General features: G+C 41.6%; 2 protein-coding genes across 3 annotated transcripts; both read left to right on the forward strand.

Moving 5' to 3' along the window:
• Positions 1–926: 926 nt before the first annotated feature.
• Positions 927–2,196, forward strand: LOC139654689 (putative nuclease HARBI1). The gene is made up of 4 exons (XM_071531828.1): positions 927–1,365; positions 1,437–1,549; positions 1,630–1,741; positions 1,820–2,196. The coding sequence occupies exons 1-4, from the start codon at positions 927–929 to the stop codon at positions 2,194–2,196; spliced, it is 1,041 nt and encodes a 346-aa protein (XP_071387929.1).
• Positions 2,197–17,462: 15,266 nt separating this feature from the next.
• On the forward strand, positions 17,463–25,753 carry LOC139654692 (keratin, type I cytoskeletal 13-like). Of its 2 annotated transcripts, none has more exons than XM_071531834.1 (8): positions 17,463–18,000; positions 18,549–18,631; positions 21,557–21,713; positions 22,494–22,655; positions 22,952–23,077; positions 23,230–23,304; positions 25,124–25,271; positions 25,538–25,753. In XM_071531834.1, the coding sequence occupies exons 1-8, from the start codon at positions 17,533–17,535 to the stop codon at positions 25,633–25,635; spliced, it is 1,317 nt and encodes a 438-aa protein (XP_071387935.1). In that variant the 5' UTR covers positions 17,463–17,532; the 3' UTR covers positions 25,636–25,753. The 2 variants fall into 2 exon arrangements, with proteins under 2 accessions (XP_071387935.1, XP_071387934.1); XM_071531833.1 differs by having other exon boundaries at positions 17,464–18,000; positions 25,124–25,272; positions 25,512–25,753.
• The last annotated feature ends 817 nt before the right edge of the window (positions 25,754–26,570 follow it).

The raw sequence follows: 26,570 nt of genomic DNA on the forward strand, positions 1-26,570 counted from the left end.
GGTAGTAGTACCATTTGTAGCATCCCTGAAGCAAGTAAACTGTGTTTATTATTGGACCAGTCATCACAGAACAGTCTGCCTAACCACCAGTTTGTCCTGCTGCCATTTGATTACATACAAAGAGTACAGAAAATATACTTGATTATAATTAGAAACCTCACTGCATATCCCCGGGACACAGACATTATGGTTAGCACCTTAAGGGTCAGATTGCAGCATACAGCGCAACAAAAAATGTCTTGTATACCTGAAGAGAAAATTAAAAGTTAAAGAAATAGTTCAACCAAAGATGAAAATTAGTTAGTGTCACAATCCAGCCTCCATGACACCTGCTGGTGTATTTTTGTCTGTCTATTGTTTTGCTTCCCCTTTTTTCCTTGCCTGCTCTCTCCACACCTGGTTTTCATCTGCAATCAGCACACCTGTCCCGGATCAAGAAATCGCCACTCCTCACTCCAGTATAAAGACCCTGCTGACAGAACCAGTCACTGCCGGTTTGTTGTGCTATACACGGTTTGTTGTTGTGCACACTTCCAGGGGTCCGGTTCACAAAGCAGGTTTAGTGAAAACTCTGAGTCTGTTAACCCTGAACTGAGGGAAACTCAGAGTTTTCCGTTTCACAAAGGGAGGTAACTCAAACCAGAGAAAGAGGGGTAACTCTAGCCTGTTTCACAGAGAGAGGTAACTTAAGCTCTCGGTCAGTTACCATAGTAACAGACTCTATGAACCTAACCTGGTCGGGACCAGGTTTTTCTCAATGAACCTCGAGTTTCTCTCTGTCTCCGCCCTCTGTCAGCCACACACTGTATTTGATTTCCTCATTCATTCAGTCAGCAGGCGAGTTTTGGCGTAACATAGTTCTGCCGTCTGTTATTTAAAAAAATCAGTCAGTAGGCCTGTATTAGAAGTCCACTTTTTTCACTAACATGGCATGTCCTTTTGACAACGATCCCGTGGATGAAGGTGCAGCATTACTGCGCAGGGAATTAAATATTCGTCGGGAGATGGTTATCAGACCGCGCATAGATGTTCTGGCATTTCCAGACAATTATCTTTTTGAGCGGTACCGTTTCACGTCACAGTCCATCATCTACATACACAACCTAATCCGTCCTTACATTTGCAACATTACCAGCCGTAGTCATGCTCTCACATCCCAGCAGATATTGTGTGTTGCGCTGCGTTTCTTTGCAAATGGGAGTTTTTTGTATAATGTCGGAGATGCAGAGCACTTGAGTAAGGCAACTGTATGCAGGGCGGTCAGAAAAGTGTGCCTCGCCCTGAAACGGCTATTACCCATCTTTGTGGTTTTCCCTGGACATAAACCTGTCAGAGTCATCAAGGAGGAGTTCCACAGGATTGCAGGTGAATGATGTAGAGATCCGTTAAATGAATTTTAAATTATATTCTGTTAATGTCATTTTAATTTCTTTTAGGATTTCCCAGTGTGATTGGCTGCATAGATGGCACACACATCCCCATCACGGCTCCCTCACATAATGAAGCAGATTATGTGAATAGGAAGTCCATTCACAGCATAAATGTGCAGGTACGTGTAGATTGACTACTGTTTCAAAATGTTAAAGACTGCATCATAGTTCAACATCTGTCATTCTCTGTACTGTCAAGATCATATGTGATGCTGCATACCTAATTTCCAATGTGGAGGCCAAGTGGCCTGGGTCTGTTCATGACTCAAGGATTTATCGCAAGTCTAACCTGAGCAACAGACTGCAACGTGGTAAGCAGCCTAAAGATATATATAATTCACTTGTCTCCCTCCTTTAATATACTCTGATGTGTCCACTATACATTACAGGAGAGTTTGATGGCCTTCTGCTGGGTGACAGAGGTTACCCATGCCAACCTAGGCTGCTGACCCCTTACCCTGACCCTGAACCAGGCCCCCAACAGAACTTCAACCGGGCTCACTGCAGGACGAGAGCCCGGGTGGAGATGACCATAGGCCTGCTGAAAGCCCGTTTCCAGTGCCTACGTCACCTCAGGGTGACCCCTGAGAGGGCCTGTGATATTATTGTGGCATGTGTTGTTCTTCATAATATTGCCACTATTAGAGGAGAGCAACACCCTGCCCTACAAATTGAAGACCCTGATGATGACCCCATCCACCTGCCAGCTATGCAGGACGGCAGAGCAGTCAGAGACACCATATGCCATAGTCACTTCAGAGATTGAGTCACCATCATCACCACCACAGCAGTCAAATAAAGACACAATACACACTTCATTTGGTCTTCTTTATTTCCTACAAATACAAGAGCTAGTTTAGTTAATTTTCCAATAGTTAACATAATTCACATAATTCACCTGTGACCATGCACCCACCTCTAATTTGTGCTCCAGTATTTCAATTTCTAGATCTGCCCTCCTAATCTGGCGGTCCAAGTATTGCATTTCTTTGTCGGTTTTTTGGATTTTTTTCAGCAGGTGAATTTTATAAATCTCTTTTACTGGTAACTGGGAATACATAAGGAGGACATTAAATTATACAGTTGCACATGAATTCCACAGAATGAACCTCTGGTGTTTACTGAACATCCATCTCACTGTGTCAATCTGTGCAGTGGAAGCTGAGGGACCCTCCTGCTGCTGCCCAGCCATGCCCTGTTAAAAAGGATGAGAATGTGTTAATACTTCAGTGTAGGCTAAATGTCACACTCTATATTCCACCAGAATGTTAAGAAATGTAAATGGGAAGAGAACTATCAGTAACATATCAAGATGTTACCTCTATAGGCCTTTCTGGATCCCCCTCTGTAAAGGCAGCAGACACAGTTTCCTCGTGCTCTTCATCCTAGATGAGTGATATGTTTCAGTATACTTAAAATACCATTTGGCAAAATCTTTGGAGTATTGCCTACTTACAGTTACAAGGTCTGTTGTGGCGTGAGGGGGCTCCACCAGGCAGATAGCGCCATCAGAATCTGTTGGGACAAAAGAAAAAAAAAAAAAAGACATGAAAGGGAAATAAATATTTTTATGAATAGGCTTAAAAAAGATATATAGGCCTAGGCATATTACATTTTATAAAGGCACTTGTGTCTTGGGGGGTGAGCTCTGAAGATGAGCTCCCTCCAGGGATTCCCTCAGCCACTGGCCTTCCTAAATTCTGGCTTAGGGCCAGCTCCTCTGCCTCCGTTAGAGGTGGCGGTGCTGGGCCACCACCCGTTTTACGGACATCTGCCTTCTTTCTGTTGGCTGAGTAGAAGTCTGTGTTAGTTTAAATAGGCTTAATTATTTAACAGAATATGATATAGATGAGAAGACATTTATGTGTGTGAAAACAGCATTATGTTGGGGATAAAACAACTGCACAGTCAAACAGCCACTTAATATTTACTTTACAATGTAAAACATGATCAAAATGAGGTACCCCCATTAAATTATGCCGAGGTCTTACCTGTTTGAACAATGTTTTTATATTTCATCTTAAGCTGCTGCCAAGTGCGCTTCTCCCCCGCGGGATTGCACCTAAATGAAATAAATTAATGAGCTACCATTCAAGCAGTTTTCCCCTATAATATTATTGTGATTGCAAAGGACTACATTTAAACTTACGCATTGACCCGAGCAGCAATGTTCTCCCACGCCGTCTCCCTCTCTTTTGCAGCTGCAGCGGTGTTGCACTTTTTTCTAAAAACATGTTCAAATTCGCCGTATGAGCGCATTAAGATTTCCAGTTCTAGTGGGGTAAAAAACGCAGCCCTCCTCTTCCCCGTTGCCATGGTGATTCTTTTTATAGTGGTGGTGCACGTGCTTAACTCCAGGTGAAACTAATCCGAGTTGATCAAACTAACTCAAATCAGCTGTTCTGGAACCGAAAACTCAGAGTTTCTTATCTCAGAGTAGATCAACTCAGAGTTCACGGTTAGACTCAGAGTTTGTTGAACCTGCTTTGTGAAACGGACCCCAGGTTAGGTTCATAGAGTCTGTTACTATGGTAACTGACCGAGAGCTTAAGTTACCTCTCTCTGTGAAACAGGCTAGAGTTACCCCTCTTTCTCTGGTTTGAGTGAGTTTTCACTAAACCTGCTTTGTGAAACGGACCCCGGCTCTCTAGTTGATCTGTTTGCCACCTTTTTTACTAGTCTACCTGTTTTGCCAGCTACATCATGCCTGTTGTCTATATGGTATAATTGTTTCAACTGGTAGTAGGGGATTGGAGCTCAAAGTCTGAATTGTGATTAGTTTGAACGGGTTTGGGTTTGAGCAAACAAGAAGATTCTGGCTCAGCTCATTATGTCTGCTTTGAGCTTGACCATGGACCAAGAAACTACTGATTTTCCACAGTTCTCCCCAGTAATTTGTAGTTAGTAGTTAGTGTTGGAGCAGAGTGATAATGGTAAATAAAACTCCTGTTTCGGTTAGCAAACATGGACTGATTGGAAACTTCAGCCTCAGTGTTTGTTTACCTTGTGCTTTTCCTCACTGTGAGTGAAGCCTGCCCTCTTCTGCCATAAGAGAGAACTGCAGCTCATCCCTGCATCAGTCTTTATAATCTGCACCATGTAATGTTCAGCAGCAGACCCACAGAGGAACAATCAAACCGTCTGTAAAAAAAAGCTTTCTTAAAGGATAATGCTGGTGTTTTTTAATGCATTTCTTATAGTCAACAAATCCTATGCAATAAGTAATGCATTAAAAACACCAGCTATATCCTTTAAACTCACAATACACCAAGTGTTTGGGAGATTTCCCTGTTATGAAAAGTGCTGAAACATTGTTGAAACACCATCAAGGCAAACTCAGCTTACAAAGAAACAAGTGTGCCATCTTCCTGAGAACAACACATGTAAACACACTCGTAAAAACACAGCCGTCACAGTGTGAATCTGTCTGACAGGTGTCCCACCTGTCCACCCTATTTGTGACACCTGTGAAAGGGAAAGGGAAGGACATACAGCAAACATCAGACTGCACATATCACCCTGAACCGGCACTGCCCTCTCCTGGTGTAAATCTTACCTCTCCGACAGAAACCAGCACATCAGCATCAACAACTGTAAATCCTCCACTGCTTCTCTCTCCCAAGGTGTTCCCCAGGGTTCAGTGCTCGGCCCCCTCCTCTTCTCCCCCCCCTCTGCCACATAATCCGTCCTCATGGCCTTCAGTTCCGCTGTTACGCCGATGACATCCAGCTCTACGTCTCCACCAGAGCAATCACCACTAACCCTGACCAACTGGGAATAAAGTCTTGGCTCCAAACCAGCTTCCTCAAACTGAATTGTCACAAATCTGAAATCATCACCATTGGCCCAAAATCTCTCATTAGAACAACATGTCAATCACATAAGCAAAACAGCTTACACCTTCTCATTCAAACACCTTCTCAGCTGCAGAAACACCAACCCATGCATTCATCACCTCCAGACTGGATTACTGCAACAGCATCCCTTATGGTACATCCTCCAAAATCCTCTGAAAACTTCAACACATCCAGAATTCACTCACTCCTGTCCTGCAAAACCTCCACTGGCTCCCTGTCACACAACATATTTATTTCAAACTCCTCCTCATCACTTTTAAAGCTCTCCACAACCTGGCTCCCCTCTATCTCACTGAGCTCCTTCACCGGCCCTTCATCAACCTCCTGTTATTCTTGTGTCTCTTCTACCAGATGTGGATCGACTGATTGGAAACTTGAAACTTGACATTCAACAGGTGGTGAAGCAGCTGTTATACAGGTTGAGGTGCAGCAGAGCCTTAGTGTTTGTTTACCTTGTGCTTTTCCTCACTGTGAGTGAAGACTGCCCTCTTCTGCCATAAGAGAGAACTGCAGCTCATCCCTGCATCAGTCTTTATAATCTGCACCATGTAATGTTCAGCAGCAGAGGATGCAGAAGACCCACAGAGGAACAATCACAAACCGTCTGTGAAAAAGCTTTCATTAAACTCATAAACCAGCTAGTCATGGTTTCTGACCACCTGAATCCAAATAATAAATGTACACTGGATAGATAGAAGACAATAGATAAGTGACCATTTAGATCACAGGTTTCACTCTCCACCTTGTTATCTGTCCAGCTAAAATATAAAGAGTTCTGCAATTCTTGTCTGAGTCATATCTATGAAGGATTTATTGGAGCAAAACACCTAGGATCTTGCATGATTTACACTCAGAATCACAGAGTTATATTTGTACTTGAAAAAAATAAATAATAATAAGAATAATAAGAATAATAAGAATAATAAATATATTTTTAAAAAATGTGAAAACATATTACAGCATTTGCAGCTTCAGCTCCAGTCAGTCAGATGTTCACTTGCACATTTTTAAATCCTTTCTGTGAATTCAACTTCAGGCCACAGGTGAGTGAAAATATTCTGTAAGTGAATGAAATTCCAACATACAAGTTATCAGTTTTGCTACAATAAAACCTTCATACATATCTGACAACAAAAAACTCAGGCAGGTGTATATGGGGAAAAAATCTTACCAAATGGCCTGATGCATATAGTTTCTGCAGGAATCCTGATGAAAAAAGTTGAAGGAATAAAGAGGAAACACTGACTGACACTTAAACCTGTCTCCTTTTAATGTAAGCAGTGGTAAAGGAATACCTAATAATTTAGGGAGATTGCTCAACTTCCCTGTTAGGTGATGTGTTCTGTTGCTCCATGCAACACTTTAGCATACATTATATTGAGTGATAGTATTGAAGTATTATCCAAAGTAAGAAGATGGGCCTTTTAGTAATAAAAAGTTGTTAGTGGTTTTTATTATATGGCCTGTGAATTTCTAATTTTCAAAAATGAGATATCATTGACTCAGTATAGCTGATGTACAAGCCAGGTTTATTTTTTGAACTATTTCAGGTGAGCAACTTCTGTCACGTTTGTGGAGAAACTCGGGGGCTGGACCCAAACGCAGACCGGCACACAGAGAACTGGGGTGACGTAAAAGGATTTAATGGGGAACTGACGCAAAGTACAAAATAAAGCAGGTAATGCAAAAAGGCAAGAACTCAAAGAGGCCGACAGGCAAAAGGCAAAAATAAACAAACAAGGAGTCCAAGGCTGGCAGGTAGTTAGGAAAAGACTTACTAAAGAAACACAGGGAATCAGGACAGGTAACCAGGCGAGGAACACAACACATAACAAAATGACAAACTGGCAACACACACTGAAAAACACAACCTATATATACAGACAGGGACTAATGACACACGAGGAACAGCTGGCAGGAGGGGAGAGAGTCCGGGAGCCAATTGGCTGGAAACAGGCAGGTAACGGGGGAACAAAGAAACAGGGCTGATGGCTGATGGCTGACAGGTGTGTGTGTGCTGAAGGAAGGAAAGTCCGAGGACATCTGGTGGCTGGCAGGAGGATGGCAGGACTGGGGAGTGAAAGGAGAGGTTAACCAGGACACAGGGACAGACAGGGACAGATCATGACAACTTCGTATCCTCTGCTAGTTCAAAACAGTAGGTTATTTTGTGTAAATTTTACCAATCTCATACACAAAACTGCCAGACTTGGCAGTGTAACATTTAAGATTTCCTACCGTTTAACTAGAGCTGCTGTTAATTTTCTCACTTCAGATAATGCTAGCAGCCTATTAAAACCCCACATAGTGTATGCTAGCACTGAGACTATCACTCAATATATTTTATGCTAAAGTGTTAGCTTGGAGCCTACTATCACTCAACATAGTTTATGCTAAAGTGTTAGCATGGAGCATGGTATCTATGAATGCGTGGCTCTGCAGTGCTTGCTCCTAAACTGAGATAAATGTAGTGACATGATCTGTGAAAATGTCCATCTCTGCTCTGACTATCTGAGGCTGCACCTCCTCCTCTGTAAACAGCATAATACTGTATGATAATAGAATGGTAACTGAGAGGGTGAATGACAGGACAAACACATGTACGGGCTTGTTTATTAATCCAGCCGTGTAAAGGAACTAATCCAGCATTCATACCTGTCTTTAGACATCAAATGCTGGCATCAAGACTGAAGCCAAGTTTGAGTTGCCTCCCTAAATACAAAGCAAGTCGACTATTTTGCTTTCTTTCCACTGTTGTGTCTCGTTGTTCTCCGTGCTAACGCTGCTCATCCAAGCTGCTGGGGCACCAAAATTATGACAGTTGTCTCAGGTGAACGACGTAAGATTTACTTGTTGTCATGGCAACGCTGACAAATCACGTTTTGAGCATTCAAATACAAGTCGCACTGTAGGTGTCACGCCCCTGGATCCGATTTCGTACCGCAAAAATTGGAACTGAAACAAAATGTGACTTGATGCGGCTTTTTGCTGTTCACACTGATGAGAAAACATCAGATCTGTGTCACATGTGAGGGGAAAAAATATCTGAATTAAGACACTTCAGCTGCAGTGTGAACGTGGCCATAATAAACTCTGCCATCAATCAAATGCTGGTAGATGTCGGCTGTGGCTGTAAGGTTTATCTACTCTACTGGCGATGATTTGGAAGTGCTATTCTGTTCTAAATATTTCTTTGCTTGGTAAAACGGTGAAAGTTGGTGGTGCATTTGGAGATTTTTTGCAGCTGGCAGACACAACTAGTTTCCTGCTCTGTCACTGAGCATGAGCTGTTCTCTCTGACAGCAAATATCAGCCTAACTAACTTAATTACAGAATAACAATATATCTGTAATGTGTGTGCGTGGAGAACCTGCTGATGCTTCACTTTCACACCGGCGGACTCAGTCCTTTCTCCGATGCTCCTTTCTCTTCATTATACCTAAATAATACCAGAGAGGATTACGTGATTATGGGTGTGACAGGGATTGAACAGTATGAGGCGAAGTCAAGTACTGTTGGCAGCAATAAAGTGGCTGTAATCCAACATGATGCGTCATGCTTTATTCGTAAGGCAAAGGTATCATTTGGCAAATGTAGGACAAGGAAAGCCAAAAGACTAGGAAGCGCCCTTCAAGTGCACTGCATACCTAAAAGATTTGTACAGCCATTTTAGTCATTTTATTTTAGGCACTCAGCAGACTCCTCATAGTGAAGCAACATAAATAACATAAATTATATAATAATAAGACTAGGGCTAATGTTTTCCTTCAGAACAGATTCAGTCTACTGTCTCGAAAAGTCCAATAATCCAAAATAGAGGCTTACTGTTGTTTGCATCAAATAGAAAAATTGATTTACATGACCTGCTCTAGTGCAAAAAAAAAAATGTGATAGAATAACAAAAAAAAAAGGTGCACAAACAAAAGAAAACGAAGATGGTATAAATCAAAGCCTTTTGTTTCTGCACCTTTTTTTTGTTATTCTATCAGTTTTTTTTTGCACTAGAGAACGTCATGTAAATAAATATTTTTAAGCCTCTATTTTGGATTATTCCTTATTCCTTATTCCTGATTATTCCTAGAGCCAGTGTGTGAGTTCTTCTTTTCATCATGTTTCAGTCCATATGCTCTTTGGAGCTCAAGCACCTGAAGCATGCTTCTTTTTGGACTGTTTATAAAGAGAGCAAACTGCTCCATATAGATCACTCTGCCATGATATGTTGTCATGATTTTTCCAGACTGTTCCCGTTGCCATGCATAAACACTTTTATGACTGATTCTCCTGCGATAGGCCCTTTTCACAAACATGGCTGCCGTACTTTCGCAGGGCATAGCTACAGACGACTGATTTGATCGAGGCTCACAAAATGCTAACAGTACAGAAATTACCGTTAGCCTTAGTTAGCCAATTAGCATTTGTGCAGAAACAGAAAGATCTGTCAATTACAAACACTTGAACTGTGTTATACACTATGTTGAAACACAAAATACGTCATCTCAGACAGGATTACAGGTGACAGAAAGTTGGCTTTTTGCTGGCAATGGTGAGAACTGATCCATACCCTGGGGAAGTACGGCAGCCATGTTTGTGAAGAGGGCCTATTCAACTATTTGGCCTCTTTGGAACTGTTCCTCGCCTCATGTTGCTTTGAAAACTTGCATATAAAAGTGGTGATAACTCTCACCTGTGTAGCTGTGCCCTGTGCATGTAGCCTACTTCAGGCACATTCTGCGGGGAGAGTTTCGAGCCATTCCTTTCGAGTTTTAGGTTCACATACAGGTTGTCTCACATCCATTTACAATTTGTACGCTTCACTGCGGGCCAACTGTAAGAATGACAAGTGTTTTTTTGAGTGAAACCAGAAGCTGGAGAACACCCAAGAGCCTGAGGGTTAGAAACTACTTCATATCCAGCTTCAGGGCTAGATGCCTTCATGTCTTGATTGAAATGCCATAAATCACCAGACTGTGATTATCAAGCCAACCGGTTCAGTAAAGCGTTTGAGAAGCTCTTGTTTAAATGCTATGAACCTTAAACTCTGAGAACTCGGATAGAGAGATAGAATGTCGATCAGATGAGTCCTTTTTGTGTGTGTGTGAACAAGACTGTGACAGTGCTTTTTTTAAATTACAAGATAAGATGTAACCTTGATAACCCATTTAAAAAAGCATATGCACTGATAAGGTTCCTAGGAGTGGGAGATTTTCAGAGCTAAAAATATTGAGGCAGTAATTGGTCCGTGCAAAGATAAGATCCAAATCTTCAGGTGAGAGCTGAGAAAATGAAGCTGCAGGAGTGTTGGTGACAAATCTCTGTAGATAAGAAGCTCAATTCTTCAGAACAGAATAAAAAACATTGTGAAAGGGAGGGTGAGTCACTGTGGAGGTAAACACTTTACTGGTAACAGCAGAGGAGGCTGTTGTGTTTGTTGCTCAGCAACAGAGGAGGAGTCAGGTGATCACGCTCCGTCCTGCAGGGCCACCGGTCCAAGATTCCTGTTTAAACTCCATTTTAAAGATACATAATTTTACCAGACATTAATTTGAGATTTGAATGTTTTAGTCAGTGTTCAGTAGTGTTTGGGCAATATGACACTCAACTAGGCCACTACAACAGCTGCAGCAAATATCACAAGCAGAGCTGAACAATTAGTCAAAAAACCAAAAATCAAAATTGCAATATGAACTTCTACAATTTCCAAATTGAGGAGGCTGCAATTAATTAAAAGAGTTTTGTCCGAAATGGATTTCTGAATGAGTTTTAGAGCTGCAGGTAATGTTTGGTCCATGAATCAAAACATTTCATCAGACTCAAACTCAGTAAATCCTGCAGACACAAACTAAATCACTTTCCTTTAAACAATTTTAAAGTTCTAAAATATTTATGACTAGAACAATTCACAGTTTAAATCACAAGTGCAATATTCTGTCAAATAATTAATTTTTTTGTCAGTTTCATATCAGTGTAGATTTTCCAGTGCAATTCACAAAAAATCAAAAACTAGACACTGTCAAATAAATTTTTGAAAAATTTCCAGACTTTCCAGACCTGGGTAGGAACGTCATCAAATGCAAATGTAAATGCACATTTTTTAAGTCCCATTTTTTACTGCAAGCTTGTCGCACATTGCAACCTTGCACTTTATTAGGTACACCACCATTTTGCCTCCAGAACAGCCTAAATTCTTCAAGGCCTTTCCACCTCGTACCAAAGGTGCGATCTGGGGACTGAGCAGCAAGTAAAGTCAGGTTCATGTTGCAGGAACCTTCTTGAGACGATGCGTGCTTCATGACACGGAGCATTATCCTGTTGGAGGTATCAAACACAGTGTAAAGGTTTAGACTGCAGGCATGAAGAGATGCACCTGGTTCAGCAACAGCACTAAGGTTCACTGTGGTGTTCAAATGATGCTCCATTGGTCCCATGAGGCCTTTCACTAACAAAGACCACGCCACTATGAGACGTATTAAGATGGTTTATTGAGGGAAAGAGGGGTCGAGAATGGAGGGATGAAACAAGGGTCGAGGGTGGAGGGATGAAACAAGGGTCTGTACTTTTTGACCCAGACCGGCCCACATCCAGCCTGTGAATATTCCACCATCCCCACCCCGCATACATGAATACAGCAAGACTTAGTATCACTACTTATTAGTATATACAGTATGATGATCAATATTGTTAATTTTGTGTTAACCAAAGGTATAATATTGTATTTTAATTGAGATGAACTATTAACAATTATTGAGTTGTTAGTTAATATTTCCGATTGATAGTTAACTTTATGAGACTGATATGAGACAGATTTTTAGACATTGTAGGAATATTTATCTTGAATGTGAAGCAGTCTGAGGAAGAGCCTATAGTGCTCGAAACGTCACGCAGTAGAAAATAAAATATGAGAGCTATTTGGTGTGCGGATCTCTCTCTTTCCTACTCAGGAATATTTATTTTACGATTTGTGCCACTTTATGAAAATTGATAACTCCTCATAATGAGTGCCACTCATTGTGAAAAGACCCATATTCCTTACATCAATATTACCCACATGGGAGGACATTCCCTACAAAAAGTAACACAAGTTGTATTCTGTTCTACTCCATTTTATTCAGCATGAAGACAAGGCACACTTTGGCTAACGCTAACCCAACCCCTCTTTTTTTATGCCTCAGCTTCACGGGCCTTCATTTTTTTTATTCCTCAATTTCTCTGCCCCACCTTTTCGTTTTTCGGAAGGATTCATTTCCATTTTGTTAAGTTTTTCTCCAAAATACTAGCCTACTGTCTGATCGTGCTGATCTGACGCTCCGTTTGCGAGGGATGGGGGCATCTCTCACTCACCTCTCTCTCTCTCTGTCTCTCTCTCTCATCTCTCTCTCTCTATGTTTCTCTCTCAACCTCTCTCTCTCTCTCTCTCTCTCTGTCGTTTTGTTTATGAAAGAGGCGGCTCAAAGTGCCGTGGCCACCGGCCCATAAAGCGAGCGGCCCAGCAGGAATTGTCCCGGTACTCCCGATGGCCAGTCCGCCACTGGCTCGAGGAACCAGGGAATTGAGACTCAGGGTGGGGGCACTGTCTCGCTGATGGGGAGTCTTCTTGGCTCCATCATTTCCCCCCCGTGGTTCCTGTACTGAGAGAGAAGAGCAAGGGGTTGGGGGGAGGTGGTGGGGGGGAATGAGAGAACTGAGACATACGAGAGAGAGAAAAGGTCATGGTTAGGCGCGTTTACATAGGGTGGAGCAGGAAATTGAATGTGTGCTTGAGGCGTGGTCTTGTTCCCGAACTTTACTTATAATAATAATAACTTCATAATGTGAGCCAGGACAACATTCCCTACACCAGAACAGCACCCTCACCAGCCTGCTCTGTTGACACCAGGCAGGATGGATCCATGGATTCATGTTTTTTTTCACAAATTTTTACCCTGCCATCAGCATGTCACAAGAGAAACTCAGACCAGGAAGCGTATTTCCACTCTTCAGTCTGCTGCAGCTCTTCCACTTCAAGGTTCAATGAGTTTTATGTTCTGAGTTTCCCTTCTGCACGTCACTGTTGTGCTCGGCTGTTATTTGCGTACCTGTGGTCCGCCATCCTCCCCTGCCCTCTCTACTCATTTCCCCCCACTGGACTGCAGCTTGTTGCTCACACCGTCCTCAGTAAACTCTCGACACTTCTGGCACCAACGAACACACACTCAAAGTCACTTGGATGGCGTCTCTTGCCCCTTCCAACATTTATTCAAACAGTCACTGACCCTCTCAACCCTTTCTGCAAGCTTTATACTCATGCTGTATTTACATGTGACTCCCTGTTCCGAAGAACAAGCTGTATGCGTAAATGTGATGGTGTACCTAATAAAGTGGCCAGTCCATGTTAGCTAGATACTTTATTAAGCACTGTTCACACCAGATCCTACCTTATTGAAGCATATTATGTAAAAGGTTTAATTACATATTGGACAAGCTTAATATTCAATATGCTCCAATATTAACCTATCTGACTTGACTGGAGCTGTAAAAACACATTATTATGGTTTCTGTGGTTCTGCCATTGAAAAAAGTGACACCTACAGGCCTACTTTTACACAACGATTAATGGCACACAATTAAAGCAAATTCTGGTTTTTAAAGGATAGCATGCTAACTCTTTGACAGTATTCTACAAGTAAAGCCCATTAACTATGGGTTTCCCCTCCTCATTAGTGCTTATAGCAGTCAGTGAGGAAGTTGTTGCACATGAATCAGGCTCTTGCTCAGCATGGGGCTCATAAGGTGCGAGTATCACAAGAATATCCAACTTAATTAGGCTTTGTGAATAACTTAAATTCATATGAATCATTTGAACATTTCTAATGGATTACAATATATTGGTTTCCTTCCCAAAATTGCACAGGAAATGTTTTTTATCCATTTAACAAACATGAGAAACCAGCAAAACTTCCTTACTGACTGCAGTGAGCACTAATTAGGAGGCTGTTGAGGGAAAAGCCATAGTTAATGGGCTATACTTGTAGAATACAATAGTGCAGAATAAGGTGCTAATAAGTGGTTTGTAATGACTAATAATGACCAATATACTACTAATATGCATGTTAATAAGAAACTTATTAATAGTTAATATGTGTTCCCTAATCTTGTGTGTTACCGAAAACAAATTATGCTACATACTCTACTTCATTCATTGTTTTGTTTTTTTACAGTCTGTGTTTTTTCTGTTTTAATAAACTCTTACCATTTGCCACCTTGTCAGTGAACTTGTCACCTTCTTTCAAAACCGTGGGTGTTTCATCTCGGAATGAAACTTTTCAGGTATTCCTCCTCGCTTTCTGTCACCTGTCACCCCCGGCTGCCAGACTAAAACAAACTCTTGGCAGGCAAACTGAGGAAACTAACTCTCAGCTGCCACTTGACCCCGGCCTTGTTTTCAGAAAGACTCGCTGGGCCTGCAGAGGTGGATCATCGGTGACGGATGCCAAGCTGAGCCATGGGTTCACTTTCTCTGCAACACTGCTGTCATTGTATCACAGAGGAGGAAAAAGACATGTAGCACCTATGATCAGTGAAAAGTGAGAAGTCAGGTTAGGGCGTGGAAAGCTCCTCTGTAATTTATTTACCCTTTTACAGAGAGGCGGGCACGTTGTTAAATGTCAACTGTGGATTGTTTGCGGTGTTGTTCGGGGTGTGTGAGCTGCTGCGATGACAGACGGGACGCTTTGAATTGGGCGTGTGGTTTAACGAAGGTTGGCAGGGGAAGAGGTTGTCATTCATAGAGACTTTGACTGTCGTATGTGGCAATTAAATAGAAGTGTAGATAGATAAACAGTTTACACAGAAATCGTGAAAAGAGGAAAATAGAAGAAATACAATGGGCAAAAAGAAATGAGTGTGTTGAAGGTGGGGAGTCCAGGAATGCAAGAAATATTTGGAAATATTTCGTTTTTTTCTCTCTTACAAATACTCTTACAAAACAAAGCACAAAGCAAAGCACATTATGGATTGCTGCTAAAGTTAGAAGTCATCTTAAGATCTCTGCTTACAAAACAGCTGCTTTTAAGGATAAACCCAGCTGTGCTTTTGAAATATCGATTTTATTTACTTGCTATTGGATTTTCGGTATAGCAACATTTTGATAAAATGACTAAAGCATTTTGGAAAGGTTCCCTCCATTTGCTATGTCGCATCTTACTTGAAAGAGGCATGTGCACACTCAAAGTCCGTGCAAAAATCATTTTATTGGGAGCTTTTGGTCAGGAGTTGCCTTGAAGAATGTCTCCTGACCGGAAGCCCGCAATAAATGATTTTTGCACAGATTTTGAGTGTGCAGATGCCTCTTTCAAGTCAAGTCTACAACTCTCCAGCTGCAGCACCTCATTATACCGGGTGAGCGGTGTCTTTTCTTCAGTTTAACTGTCACATCTGAAAAAAAACAAAACGGTATTCAAGAGCTATTGTGCGAGTTGGACAAGCTACAAAAAATTGCTCTACACACAATGAGGCTCCACAAGCTTTGACTTGTTGTTGTTAAGCCTTAATCATTTCCTGTAACCAATCACTTACCTACTTAAAAATGACATTTAGACATTGCAGAAGTGCTGCCGGCCTCCTGCAGCCATCATGCATCAGTGATGCAGGTTTTCCAAAACGATTCCTCTTGCAGATTCAGCCAATCACAGTAAACGGATCTGTGTATTGTCCTATTTTGATACAATTCCATTTGTTGCAGTTTTGTTTTTAAAGTTATTTTATTGTTCAGACATCTAGCGTGTTCGATTTTATAGAAGAGTTACCATGGTAACACGTGAGATTACAGTGGCCTAGTGGTCAGAGAGACCATACCGTAACAGGAGGGTCACAGCTATGAGCAACTAGCTAGGTATGTGCGGATATGAAAAACACCAAAATTATTACGTGTGTGAGTAATATGGCAATTGAAGGGCTCTAAAAAAGATCAAAGGTTAGTATTTATTTTAACTGAGCCATTTACACTTCCATCTCAGTCTCATTCTTCTACTAAACCTTCACAGGAAAAATCCACCTTCAGTCCTCACACTGTTAGATGTCATCAGTCTGGGATGTTCAGTGCAATCCAGGAGTTATTTTGTCATGAAGTGTTGTATTTGACCTTTTTGGTGAACCCACTTTCCCTCAGCCTGCCTCGTCTACTTCTACTGCACATTTCCCAGAATGCTTTTCAACAACCCCCCGAGAAGGTGCATGGACTTGTTCCATCCAGATGTGGGTTTTACATGTAGGTGGACAGAGCGATATAGCGACAGCCCAGCAAGAGTTTTCCCAGTTGAGGAAAAAGTGAGAGTCGTCCCTTCCTCAAACCCCAACTCTCTGCTGCAGTGCATTCTGGTCTCTCTCCTGCTCCTGTGGGTGGAGAAATTGGTCTCTCTGCCTCTTCTACGATGGATTTCTCCCTGTATGATTGTTAGCTCTTTGTGTGTTAAAGTGTTTTAGGGTGGATTTTTACTTTAGTACAAGTTAACATGGTCACGTATGTTGAATGAGCTCCATGACCCTCGGGCCAATGAAACTACTAAACTGTCTAATTTCAAAATGTTTTCTTTTCTTCCTTTCTGAAAAAACATGTATTGCAGATACAAGCTATTGCAAACAACGGCAATGTACTATACTTTGTTACACACATTGCAGAGGAACTGTGATTTGAAGGTCTACCATTAATTTTAACCTATACTTGGTGCCATTTGCACTTACAGTAAATCTAATTATCTACAATTATCTAGCTCTGTTATTGCCTGTCTAAATGACCTCAGGCTTTTGACTGTCTAAGTGAACGTTGGCTATCTCTTTTCCACATGCTGTGACTGATGTCCTATTATATAACCCAACACTTGGTAATTACAATCTAAAGATCACAGAAGGCCTGAAGGCTCTGGAGCCATGAAACTCTGGCAGGCCTTGCCATCAATTGATACTTCCTCCAAATGTCATCTTTGTCACGAAAGTAGCTAGAATGAAGGTTACATTCTTCCCTGACCATACCCGCCACGCCACGCCCACGATAAACAAGATAACTCCTTTGTCTTTGCGGGCGGTTTCTCATCCAGCTCGACTACTTGGCTCCGTGCCTGATCTGCCTTTGTGGTATTTCCAAGTGATTGACAGCTCCTTGACTCCGGATGGTTTAAAAAGGAAGCGAGAGTCCTTCAGCTCCTCACTCCTCTCTCTCTTTCTCTCCGTCTCCAGCCAGAGCAGAAAGACAGCATCCATTCGTCACTGCAGCCATGACCTCCTACAGCGTGCGTTCCTCTACTAGTTCGATGAGGAGCTCCATGGGAGGAGGCTCCATGGTAGGAGGCTCCATGGGAGCAAGCAGCCGCATGTCCATGAGCGGCGGCGGAGGCATGGTGGCCATGAGGGCCGGTAGCGTGTACGGTGGAGCAGGAGGCTCAGGGACCCGCATCTCCAGCTCCTCCCGCTCCTTCTCCGCCGGCGGTGGCTTCGGCGGGGGCTTCTCCTCCTCCGGTGGCTTCAGCATGTCCGGCGGGGACAGCAGCCTCATCGGCAACGAGAAGTTCACCATGCAGAACCTGAACGACCGTCTGGCCACCTACCTGGTCAAGGTCCGCACCCTGGAGAAGGCCAACGCCGAGCTGGAGCTGAAGATCAGGCAGTTCATGGAGAGCAAGATCGGCCCGGCTACCAGGGACTACACCGCCTTCAGCGTCACCATCTCCGACATCACAGCGACGGTAATGCCCTTCTTCTTCCTCTTGTTCTTTAGTATTGAGGTGGATGACATCCAAAGGTAATGCTCATCATGTGTGACTGACTGTAAGTGTAGTGAAGTGAAGCAGGGAGTAGCTGGAAAAGAAAGCCTTCCCTTGATTTAAAAAAGGTAAAAAATATGCTCTGAAAATGGGTATGAGTAATTTAGTAGTTTGTCTCTTTATCTCTGCCAACATCCACATTTACCTTTCAAGCACTCAGCCGATGCTCTCACCCAGAGAAACTTACACTTCTCACAAATCTAAAGATAAGGAGAGAGGTAGAGAGAATGGAAAGAGGTAGGACATGTGACCATCTGTCCCAACCCTAACCCTAACCCTAAGGAGAGAGGTAGAGAGAATGGAAAGAGGTAGGACATGTGACCATCTGTCCCAACCCTAACCCTAACCCTAACCCTAAGGAGAGAGGTAGAGAGAATGGAAAGAGGTAGGACATGTGACCATCTGTCCCAACCCTAACCCTAACCCCATTAACCCATACTGGGTAGTGAACAGGCCCTTTCTGTCTCCAGATCCAGGAAGCCATCCGGCGAAACGGTTCCATCCACCTCAGCATCGACAACGCCAGACTGGCTGCAGAAGACTTCAGGATGAAGTGAGTCCAAACACTTCTCATTTCACTGAGAAACAATGAAGGATTGAATAAATAAAGGAATAATGTAGAAGTAATATTCCTCTATTATTATGATGATTATTATTGTTATTAGTGGTAGTAGTTTTATCTTGTAGTAGTACTAGCAGTACTACTAGTAGTAGTAATAGTAGGAGTAGTAATAGTGAAAGTAGTAGCAGTAGTAGTAGCAGTAATAGTACTAGCAGTAGTACTAGTAATAGTAGAAGTAGTAGTAGTAGTAGTAGTAGTAGTAGTAGTAGTAGTACTAGCAGTAGTAGTAGTAATAATAGAAGTAGTAGTAGTAGTAGTAGTAGTAGTAGTAGTATAATAGTAGTAGTAGTGGTAGTAGTAGTAGTGCTAGCAGTAGTAGTAGTAGTCGTAGTAGTAGTAGTACTAGCAGTAGTAGTAGTAATAGTAGAAGTGGTAGTTATAGTAGAAGTAGTAGTGGTAGTAGTTATAGTAGCAGTAGTAGTAGTAGTAGTAGTAGTACTAGCAGTAGAAGTAGTAATAGTAGAAGTAGTAGTAGTAGTAGTAATAGTAGAAGTAGTAGTAGTAGTAGTAATAGTAGAAGTAGTAGTAGTAGTAGTAGTAGTGGTAGTAGTAGTAGTGCTAGCAGTAGTAGTAGTAGTAGTAGTAGTAGTAGTAGTAGTAGTAGTAATAGTAGAAGTAGTTGCAGTAGTAGTAGCAGTGGTTGTGTGCTTGTCTTATTACTTTCAAAATGCTTAAATAAATAATTAAATAAACAAATAAATAAATAATCAATCTAGTCTACTTTTTCAACTTTAAAATGTGTATGACAGAAAAGCTGTGGTCCTTCCATCCTTCCACGTGTAAAGAAAAGATAAGCAGTGTTTGGGATTTCAAAACACCCCATTTTGGAAATGAATCATGACTTTCAGTGTATCTTTCAATATCTAGAAAATATAGAGGTTCCAGTCTGTAAAAGACCAGACAATAATTTAAGGTACCCACTACTCTTTCACAACAAATCCTATAATAATTTGTTCTGATTTTGTTCTACCAATCATTTTCAAAGATCAGTTCAGTTTAGTTCAGTTTTACCTGATCTTCATCATTCAGTATCTCCTGAATATAGAGGATACGTTCTGTCAAAATTTTATGATTTTGTGTCAAACCACTTTGTTTGGATCATGCATCACTCTGTAACCTGCGGTGAGTCAAGCTGATGTTGCCTTTGATGTGGAATCATCCCAACCGCATCTCTAATCTCCTGTCATAGTGGTTTTGGATGCATGAAGCAACAGGGAGTAGCAGTTAAGCCATCTGGTTGGTCAAATAGCGCGTTCTCCGCCACACGTTTTCTTTTTCTTTTCACAGTTACAAATCATTTCACATAACGGGACAGAACTGCCTACCACCTACCACATATAACACATGAATACAAATAAAACCCTTTTTTTTTTTAGTTTGGGTTTAGTTATTTACTGCGCACATATAAAGAAAATAAATAAGTGAAGGGATAAAGAAACACACTATCACTATATAATGATGGAATGATAGAAAACACACACAAAAGAAAAAATGCAATACAACATCTGTGAACATTTTAGCACAATGCAGCTCTAGCCAGGCATCAGAACTGGTTGCTAAGCTATTGAAGTGAGCCAGTTTGACATGTTCCTTGTAATAATTTCTCATGTGTGTATTACACATGCGGGCTGATTTAAGACTTTTCACTAACACTTTACAATAAGGGTTCATTAATTAAGGGTAAGTTAACTGTTAATTAAGAGCTTAGTTAATGTTAACTAACCCTTAGTGCTTATTAAGCATTAACTAACCCTTAATTAACAGTTAACTGATGTGTATGGTAATAATTTACTAATGGTGTTCATGTTAACTAAGGTATTAATTTATACATTATTTAATAGTTTATAAAGATGACTATTAAATAATGTATAAATTAATACCTTAGTTAACATGAACACCATTAGTAAATGATTACCAGACACATTAGTTAACTGTTAGTTATTAATGTACCTTATTGTAAAGTGTTACTGACTTTGTGTTGCTAACTGTTGAATCAATAATGGAGTTATGGCAGTGAAGAACGGCCCTGCAGGTATTGATCCTATAATGTTTAGAGGCTTGAGAGCCAGCTGGGCATCTGCCAGTGCAGATAACAGATAACAGATAACTGATAGATAACAGATAACAGATAACTGATAGATAACAGATAACAGATAACAGATAACTGATAGATAACAGATAACAGATAACAGATAACTGATAGATAACAGATAACAGATAACAGATAACTGATAGATAACAGATAACAGATAACAGATAACAGATAACAGATAACTGATAGATAACAGATAACAGATAACTGATAGATAACAGATAACAGATAACAGATAACAGATCTAGATAAGTAGCACCTGTATAGCAGCTATGCATCACACCTCCCTTCTACTCTTTTCTCCTCCTCTTTCTTCCCCCTTTCTTCTTCTCTCCTCCCCTTTCTCCACTTTCTCCTCTCTTCCACCCCTTTCTTTCTTCTCCTTTTTTCTTCTCCTCCTCTCTCTCCTCTCCTCTCTTCTCTCTCCTCCCTCTCCTCCTCCTTTCCTCTCCTCTCCTCTCTCCTCTTCTTCTCTCCTCCTCTCATCTCTCCTCCTCTCCTCTCCTCCTCTTCTCTCTCCTCCCCTCCTCTCCTCTCTCTCCTCCTCTCCTCTCCTCTCCTCTCTCTCCTCCCTCCTCTCCTCTCTCTCCTCCTCTCATCTCTCTCCTCCTCCTCTCTCTCCTCCTCTCCTCTCATCTCTCTCCTCCTCTCCTCCTTTCCTCTCTCTCCCTCTCCTCTGCTGTCTTTAGATTTTGTCTTTTTAAAAAAAAATATATTTCCTGCCTGTTTCAACCAAGACGAACTAAATCCAAACCTCTCTGCAGGTATGAGAACGAGCTGACCATGCGTCAGTCGGTGGAGGCCGACATCGGCGGGCTGAAGAGGGTTCTGGACGAGCTCAGCATGGCCAAGACCGACCTGACCATGCAGATCGAGGGCCTGAAGGAGGAGCTGGTCTTCCTCAAGAAGAACCACCAGGAGGTCTGTACCAAACGGCTCCTCCACACAGTACAGCTTACACACCGGAACCAGTCAGATAGCAGAAAACTAGAAAAAAAGGCTCATAAAAGAGTTTGTTTTCCTTCCTTTATTTACCAAACCACAACTTTAATTTGTCTTTTATTCGCTAATGGAGTTGTCATACTGCAACGATTGTGTGTTGCCGTGTAATTAAAGGGAAACCACACACAGATGACTTTTCAGGTTGGACTGACATCTACAGTCTGCAACTGGCCTTCTGCTGTTGGCTGATCTTTGGTGCCAGGTGATGTCACTTTCTATAGAGTACAACAGGTGGTGACATCACCTGGCACCAAACAGCCAACCAACGAGCCAACAGCAGATAGCCAGTAATTAGTCATTTTTATAAACGTATGTGTTTATCATCCATTTTGTCCCCTAAACTAATTTATTTATTTATTGAAATTTCTCTGAACCTTCTCAATTTAACTAAACTAAACTAAACTAAACTAAACTAAACTGGCTTAGCAGTTAGCAAGTTGTCAGCAAGAACAATCGACCACCAGCCTCGGCCCTTTCTGTGTGAAGTTTGCATGTTCTTCCCGTGTTCCCGTGTTCAGGTGGGTTTCCTCCCACATTTAAAAGACATGCAGATCGACCTGCAGGTGGATTGGAGACTCTAAATTGCCCAGAGGTATGAGGAGTGTGACTCCATCTGCTAATAAAGAAAGAATGACCTATGACTAAAACTCCTGTCCTGTGTGTGTGTGTGTGTGTGTGTGTGTGTGTGTGTTGCTGTAGGAGCTGCTGGCCATGCGAGCCCAGATGAGCGGCCAGGTCCACGTGGAGGTGGACGCCGCTCCTCAGGAGGACCTCACCAAGATCATGGCGGAGATCAGGGAGCACTACGAAACCGTCGCCGCCAAGAACCAGAGAGACCTGGAGGGCTGGTTCCAGGCCAAGGTGGGTGACAGGCCAGTTTTGATTGAAAATTCCTGTTCAATACTGTTTTGTTAGCCGCTCCAACAATAGTGCTACTCCAACGCGTTCCAAGTTATTGAATAGTTAGTGATTATCTTTTTAGGACATTTCTCCGTTATTTATCAGTGAACCGTAAAGAGAAGTCAGAGATGGGAGAGATGGGAAAGACAGAGGTTGTTGGAGTCAAACCTGTGTGTGTGTGTGTGTGTGTGTGTGTGTGTGTGTGTGTGTGTGTGTGTGTGTGTGTGTGTGTGTGTGTGTGTGTTTGTGGTGAGTAGACAGAGACGCTGAACAAGGAAGTGGTCACCCAGACGGTCACCCTGCAGACGTCCAGGTCAGAGGTCAACGAAGTCAAACGCACGCTGCAGTCTCTGGAGATCGAGCTGCAGTCCATGTTGGGCATGGTGAGTGTCACAGTCCGGTTCTGCTGATCTGTTGTTTTGTTGACATCGTGTTCAGAGATGAAAAAATGGCCCTCTTCCAAAAAAAAAGAGCCTCTATAAGACTTGAATGACAGTGACACGCTGACTTGCTCGGTATTGAAATGTTCCTGCAGAAAGCGTCGTTGGAGGGAACTCTGGCTGAGACACAGAGCCGCTACTCCATGCAGCTGTCCGGCTACCAGATGCAGGTAAGAGGCTCCGATACTTTAATCATCTTCATTTTAAGGATTTCATATCAGTGTTAAACCGTTTTATTTTATTGCTAGTCAGACTTTTGTCATTGATGAAGGGAAATCGGTAACACTTTACAATAAGGGTCACTAAGTTAAGGGTTAGTTAATGCTTAATAAGCATTAACTAATCCTTAATTAACAGTTAACTAATGTGTCTGGTAATCATTTACCAGTGGTGGAAAGTGACTGAGTACATTTACTCAAGTACAATTTTGAGGTACTTGTACTTTACTGAGTATTTCCATTTTATGCTACTTTGTACTTATACTCCACTACATTTCAGAGGGAAATATTGTATTTTTTACTCCATTACATTTATTTCACAGCTATAGTTACTAGTTATTTTTCAGATCAATATTTTATATTTAAAACATTTGATCATCTTTATAAAATAACTATAAAATAGCATTGTTATAGATTAGACTACCCAAAAGTATAGCAAAATTGTTCAGATTAGCTTCACGTTGACAACTTTAAAATGCTGCTTACATGTACATGTATGTCAATAAATCAGTATTAATATTCCAATAATTTATGAAAAATATAACTCTCTAAATGGGGACAGTTTGCATAATGAGTACGTTTACTTTGATACTCTAAGTACATTTTGCTGCCAATACTTATGTACTTTTACTTAAGTAAGATTTTGAATGCAGGACTTTTACTTGTAATGAAGTATCTTTACATTGTTGTATTGCTACTTTTACTGAAGTAAAAGATCTCAGTACTTCTTCCACCACTGTCATTTACTAATGGTGTTCATGTTAACTAAGGTATTAATTTATACATTATTTAATAGTCATCTTTATAAACTATTAAATAATGTATAAATTAATACCTTAGTTAACATGAACACCAATAGTAAATTGCACATTAGTTAACTGTTAATTAAGGGTTAGTTAAAGCTTATTAAGCATTAACTCACCCTTAAAGTGGATACAGACAACTTTTCAACTTTCCCCCCGTTGTCCCCCCCTAGTGTTTCCAAGTGGTTTTGTTGTTTGAGCCGCTGTCGCAAAGACAACCGGATCTCTTTCCATTAGAGCCTAGCTCTGTGCAACAGAACAAACCATCCGTCTGCTTATCAACTCCTTGATCATAACACAATATAATAACTTTCACCACTGCTCATTTTTAGAAAGGCCACTGCAAGAAAACGTGTTCTTTGTTTAGATTATCAAACGGACAATGGATCATTTGTTTGTTTCTGGCTGCTAGCGTTAGCAACATGGCTAACGTTGCTAACGCTAGCAGCCAGAAACAAACATAGTTAGATGTATGTTTCTTTTGTTCCAGAAACAAACATAGACGTTTGTTTCTGGCTGGTCCTGGCTTCCTTGTAGCTCCTGGTTCATTTTCTGGCTGCTAGCGTTAGCAACATGGCTAACGCTACCGATAGCTACCGGGGAAAACCTATCCCAATTCCTCTTTTGGTTGCGCGATGGATGACGCACTTCCTTTGTGCCGTAAGTCGAGCCTTCCTTCTCCCAGGAGATCGTACCCGGTGGCAGACAGAATTGCATAGTGAAAGCGAGGCTTATAGGGAACCAATCTAAACGCAGATGGTGTCATTATTCTATAGCATTACACTGTGCAATCAACATTTACTTCATAATGATAAGTTAAAGCAAAAAAGTTGTCTATAGGGTCTTTAACTTAGTGACCCTTATTGTAAAGTGTTACCCGTAAATCTTGTTCTTGTCCTCGTATACTTCCTCACCATTTTCTTCTTCTTCTTCTGCTTCTTCTTCTTCTTCTTCTTCTCCTCCTCCAGGTGAGCAGCATGGAGGAGCAGCTGGTGCAGCTCAGGGCCGACCTGGAGCGCCAGGGACAGGAGTACCAGATGCTGCTGGACATCAAGACCCGGCTGGAGCTGGAGATCGCCGAGTACAGGAGGCTGCTGGACGGAGAGGCGAGCAGCAGGTGAGACTTAACGGGTCCACGGCCTCCGGAACGCCATTAAAACGGATTGAAAACTAAACTAAAAGGTCTAAAATACATAAGCTAGATTGCTCTGATTTTAGGGAAATTCATGTTTGTGTTCTTCGTTATTCAAGATCCTGCCAGTCAAATTCAATCGAGATTCATTTCAAGCTTTGATCGATGTGGAGACTATAGCTAACGGTCTGACGGGTGTGTTTTTTTTTCTGATTGGCCGACAGCGTCTCCATGTCCTCCTCCTCCTCGTCCTCGACGACCCGGAGGGTGGTGGTGGTGGAAGAGGTGGTTGATGGGAAGGTGATCTCCTCTTCCTCGTCTTCATCCTCGTCCTACCTCAACCGCTGAGCCGCCCCGGGACGGAGGAGCGAGACGACAGGAAACAAGAGATTATGATCCGGATTCAGCCGGTTCACTGTCGAGTCTGACCTGCCAATCAAAGCAATAAAAGCAGTCTGAAACACCCGCTGTGTTGTGTGTCTGCTCAGTTTAACATTAAGGGATTCACTATCACACCACTGTTCATTTAGCTGGCAACCACCTGCTGAATCACTGGACCATAATTGAATAACAAAATTGTCACATATACTATATTTATATTAAATTTCATGAGCATAGAATCAAGTGTTTTTCTCCAGGTTGTGAATACATTTTAAATCAAATTCAGCTGGACCTCAACCAACATTTTTTTTATTTATTTTTTTATTTTTTTATGTATTTAGTTCAGTTTTAGCTTATTTGCAGAGTGATAAACACAGAAGTGAAGCAATAAAAACATGACAAAAGAAATGAGGAAAAAAAAACAGCTGAGAAAAAAATGACTTGTGCAGATTTGTGCAGGTGGGATTATAAATACATTTTACCTTCAAACAAAAAAAAAACAAAACATCAAGATGACGACCAAGTTCTGCTTTATAATGACGCCCCCTGCTGGTCACTGACTGGAATTACTACACTTAATTCTGAAATACTCTGTTCTGTCCTACAGTATTCTATTATATTCTATTAGATTGTATTAAAGTCTACTCTTCTGCTCTGCTCTATTCTATTCTATTCTGCTATACTCTTCCATTTGTCAAGCACGGTGGTTATTCTTCAAGGTTTTCTGCTGTTTTTCTCTTTTCTTTTTGTTTTGGAGCATTTTCCGCTCCTCACTCTATCTTTGATTTTTGGAGTTGAGGATCCTCTACCGTACCATCATCATCATCAACTATATAATTAAACTGTTAAAACTGAAATAATGTTGGCATTCAGAGCAGCTCAGCAGAGAGTGATTTTATTTA

The sequence above is a fragment of the Centroberyx affinis genome, unplaced genomic scaffold, assembly GCF_046629955.1.
Source record: "Centroberyx affinis isolate AG114_WGS23_722 - 3 ecotype Tasmania unplaced genomic scaffold, CSIRO-AGI_Caff_v1 ptg002136l_1, whole genome shotgun sequence".
Taxonomy (NCBI): Eukaryota; Metazoa; Chordata; class Actinopteri; order Beryciformes; family Berycidae; genus Centroberyx; species Centroberyx affinis.

Excerpts from the sequence above, each read along its gene's own strand:
- LOC139654689 (XM_071531828.1), top strand. The coding sequence starts at position 927 with ATGGCATGTCCTTTTGACAACGATCCCGTGGATGAAGGTGCAGCATTA. Across the intron at positions 1,366-1,436 it reads GGAGTTCCACAGGATTGCAG|GATTTCCCAGTGTGATTGGC; the intron begins GTGAATGATGTA and ends AATTTCTTTTAG. Across the intron at positions 1,742-1,819 it reads GAGCAACAGACTGCAACGTG|GAGAGTTTGATGGCCTTCTG; the intron begins GTAAGCAGCCTA and ends TATACATTACAG.
- LOC139654692 (XM_071531833.1), top strand. The coding sequence starts at position 17,533 with ATGACCTCCTACAGCGTGCGTTCCTCTACTAGTTCGATGAGGAGCTCC. Across the intron at positions 18,632-21,556 it reads GCAGAAGACTTCAGGATGAA|GTATGAGAACGAGCTGACCA; the intron begins GTGAGTCCAAAC and ends ACCTCTCTGCAG. Across the intron at positions 23,305-25,123 it reads TGTCCGGCTACCAGATGCAG|GTGAGCAGCATGGAGGAGCA; the intron begins GTAAGAGGCTCC and ends CTCCTCCTCCAG.